At 39.3% G+C, this 4,064-nt stretch overlaps 1 protein-coding gene across 1 annotated transcript; it reads right to left on the reverse strand.

The window, feature by feature from the left end:
* Positions 1-253: 253 nt before the first annotated feature.
* LOC114209018 (ferritin light chain-like) lies at positions 254-634 on the reverse strand. The gene has a single exon (XM_088023014.1). It carries the CDS (start codon positions 632-634, stop codon positions 254-256), a length of 381 nt encoding a protein of 126 aa, XP_087879140.1.
* Positions 635-4,064: the final 3,430 nt, after the last annotated feature.

Genomic DNA, 4,064 nt, shown 5'->3' on the forward strand with positions numbered 1-4,064 from the left:
TCCACAGCTTGTAAAAGGACTCCAGGATGGTTAAAAAGCAGCCTAGTAGCTGCAGGGGGAGGTTCAGGGAGAAGCCCTGACACCAGGGAAATGCCAGAGGGGCCCCTCGAAGGTCATCAGGTTCTGAAGGCTCCTAGTCATGCTTGAGAGTGAGTCATACTAGTCCAGCCCACTCTGCGGGCAGGCTGCAGAATTAGTCAGGTGTTTGCCATCTTCTTGATGAGTTTCACCTCTTCATCAAGGAAGTGGTTCTCTAGGAAGTTACAGAGTCTGCGTGGGGAGAGCCTAGGGCATGCAGATCCAAAAGCATCTGCTTCAGGTTCTTACCCAGGACTATGGCAGTTTCCATAGCGTACAGAGTTTTACCCCACTTATCCTCTGATAGCTTCTGCACATCCTGGAAAAGGTGCTGTTGCTGGGCTGGTTTTGCATCTTCGAGAAAAGCTGGAGCCCTTGTGCTTCTCCTCGGCCAACTCACAGAAGTGTCCCATGCCCTCCAGAGCCACACTATTGTGGTGGGAATAAAGCCGACCAGAGAAAGGTTAAGTGTAGATGCTTGCAGATATATGTTGATCAAGGGGTTGACAGCAGCCTCCACCTGAGAGGAATAATTCTGAGGAATCTGGCAGCTCATGTTTGATTGGCAATAAGGAGCTAAGCAACAAAACAAAAACACTGTTCGTTGGTCCTGGAGGCAGAGGATGGCTGAGGCAACGGATTTTAAGTTTGCAACTGGAAAGAAGGGACAGTCCTCCATCTAACACTGTTTTGTTTTGTTTTTAAATCCAGTCAGCCAACATCATTAATTCAGTAATTCATCAGTTGCATATAACACCCAGTGCTCATCATATCACGTGCCCTTCTTAATGCCCATCACCCACTTTCTCCACGCCCTCATCCACCTCCCCTCCAGCAACCCTCAGTTCCTTTCCCATAATTAAGAGCCTCTCATAGTTTGTCTCCCTCTCTGACTCCTTCTCATTTCGTTTTTCCCTCCCTTCCCCTATGATCCTCTGTGCCGTTTCTTATGAGTACCGCCGTTTCATATGGCCTTCTTCACATGAGTAAAGCCATATGATAATTGTTTTTCTCTGACTGACTTATTTAACTCAGCATAATACCCTCCAGTTCCATCTACGTGGATGTAAATGGTAAGATTTCATCCTTTCTGATGGCTGAGTAATATCATCTAACACTGTTGAAGCAAGAGACAGATCTTGGGGATCTCCAGGCACCCTGCCTATATGAGGATTTTTTACAGTATTGTAAGTGTATTTTCTCATGATTTTCCTAACATTTTTTCTCTAGCTTTATCGTAAGAATATAGTCTATAATCCATATAACATACAAAATATGTGCCAATAGACTGTTATTGGTAAGGCTTCTGGGTCAACAGTAGGCTACTTGTAGTTAACTTTGGGGGAGTCAAAAGTTATATGTGGATTTTTGAACCTGGGTGGGCACCCCTAACACCCTCACCCCTCCCCATATTGTACAAGGGTCAGCTGTATATGTGTAGGTCTATTTCAGTTTCTGAACTCTCCATCCAGTTCCATGGGCCCACAGGTCTATCCTTTCTCCAGCACAGAACTATCTTGACTGCTGCTATATGTCTAGAAATCAGTTACTGTGAACCTCAAACTTTGTTCAGCTTTTTCAAAACTCTTTTGGCTAATTAAGTTTATCTTTTCATAAAAACTTAAGATCGTCTTCTCAATTTCTACAAAAAACAAACAAAAAAATAACAAAAAATAACAACAACCCTGCTGAGATATCTAATGGTATGGTCCAAGCACGCAGCTCCTGGAAGAGAGGATTATTTTTTCTGTTCCCTTCCCTCAGCTGCAGACTTTTGCTGCATTAAGCCCAAATACTTAAGTATTTTTTTCTGTGGGAGGAGTTAGGTGAGAAGAGGGTGGGCAGGAATTTGTGCTTTTTCCACAGCTGTTTACCTCTCTAACACTTGCGCAGGGTTGGAGGTTTCTCAGACCTCAGGTCCCTACCCCAATCTTTTTTTTTTTTTTTTTTTTTTTTTGTGGAGCTCATGTGAGGTTTTGGAAGAATCCACAGCTTGTGTCTGTGGCTCCCAGGGATTCTATATTCTCATTCCCACCCACACTTGGCCTTTAGAAATGGATTAAAATTTTTACCTGAATTTGTCCTACCGTCTTCTTTGGCAACAGGCAGAGTCTCCTGGGGCATGCAAGTGCTCATATCCTTTTCTTTCTTGGAAGCAGCTTTTCTCCTTACATATCAGGTCAGTTGTTTGCTCTGTGACCTTACTTCTCTGACGGGCTCAAGAAAGTTTTGAATTTGTTGATTGGCATTTGTGGTTGTTTTTGTTGTAACAGTGGAAGCAATGTCTTTTTCTAGCCTTCTGCATTTTAAACAGAAATCACAAGTCTCTCTAATTTCTACTAGGATATGGCAAAATGAGCAGAATTCCAGCTTTTACTTGAATGTGATTTTTGGATTAACCTGTCCAGCCAAACTGGCAGCTTGGAATCGTGAACAAAATCATAGCCACAAACACTTTATCCATTGCACTAGGACAATGAAGGCAAGAGCAAGCCATATGTAGTGGTTTCAGTTGCTTTGGTCAGTTATGCATAAATGTATTTTTGAAGTGAAATTCCTTATAGACGGTGTTAGAGGATGCTACTGCTGACGGTTTAGCATTACAAACTATTTATTTAATCTCCCACGTTAAAAATTTCACATATATCAACTCCAATTGTTACATTACTTTTGGGTAGGGGTTCTGGTCCTACCTCCTACAGATAAGCAAACTCATTCTAAGGAAGATAAAATTATATCCTCGGGCAACAGAGGCAGAATCATAATTTGACTTTAGGTTTAGTTAAAAAAAAGTCCTTGTTTTTCTTTCAGCTTCAAGGTTTGTGTAACCTCAGATTTTCACTGTATGATCATAGATTTATTGACACTTGGAAGAGCCAGTGGATTTTATTTTTTTTGGCTAGATTTAAAACAAAACAAAAACAGCAAGTAAATGAAGAAAAATTGCCATTTGGTCTCCCCTAACATAAGGATTGCAAAGGGGAGGTGATGGTTAGAATTTTATAATGATCAGGTTTTAACTCAATGCTTAGCAATTTTTTTTATCATAATAAAGCTTTATTTATCAGCATAACATTTACCTCTGGCAGCACTTGGCCTATTTTCCATATTGGAATTGATTTTAATTCTTAATTTTCAATCTGTTGAAATGTGATAGAAGATTTAATGTAGATTTAGCAATTTTACCAGTTTAAAAATAAGTATAGAGATATGTTTTTAGTGAACAGTCAGAATGAATTTGCCATGAAGCTAATAAATACGAAGGTCTAGGGTCCCTCACTGACTTCCTCCTTGGCCTAATTTTGTATTAGTAATGTATTTTTTTAGAGCTTCCCCTGCCTCTTGCCCTACCCTTCCACCAGTTGTATAAATTTTAGCTCCACAAAACCGATACCTTCATCCCTGGGCACATTTTTTTACCCTTTCATAGTTTTAAGTATTTTTCTACCAGTTTGGCCGAGAAAGGTTTGAGATATAGTCTTATTTTACTTCTGCTTACCATAAAGTCTCACAGGAATCAGGCTGCTCTTTAATTAAGAGGAAATAGTATTCCAACAGTCTATCATTTGCAACAAGAAAACACTTCTGAAAAATGACTTTTGGCAAATAAATGCAAAGATATCTTTTAGGTAATTATCTGTGTTCAGTATTGAAAGCTTCGTGTTGCAAAAAATTAAGTAAAACATCAAGAAATGTTCAGGTATATTGCTTTAGAAATAATATAGGAAATGAGGTCAAAAAACTCTGAATATAGAGGAATGCAAAACATAAATGAGTTGAGTAAATGTAAACGCAATAAACTATTTTTAGGTTTTATCTTTGCTGAAGGCTTTTCTTTATGACTGATAATTTTGAGAAAATATGCTGTACAATGGATCAAAACCCAATGTAAAGGTAATTGTTGCACGTTACTTTGGGTAATTATCAAGAAGTGCATTTCTAACAATTTAAAAGACAGTTATGATGTACAGACTTCAATATACAAC

Source organism: Eumetopias jubatus, unplaced genomic scaffold (genome assembly GCF_037043125.1).
Source record: "Eumetopias jubatus isolate StellerSeaLion01/CBP00866 unplaced genomic scaffold, mEumJub1_p1.0 scaffold_1, whole genome shotgun sequence".
Lineage (NCBI taxonomy): Eukaryota > Metazoa > Chordata > Mammalia > Carnivora > Otariidae > Eumetopias > Eumetopias jubatus.

What these genes read in the sequence shown, in the direction of transcription:
- LOC114209018 (XM_088023014.1), bottom strand. Translation starts at nt 634, where the DNA reads ATGAGCTGCCAGATTCCTCAGAATTATTCCTCTCAGGTGGAGGCTGCT.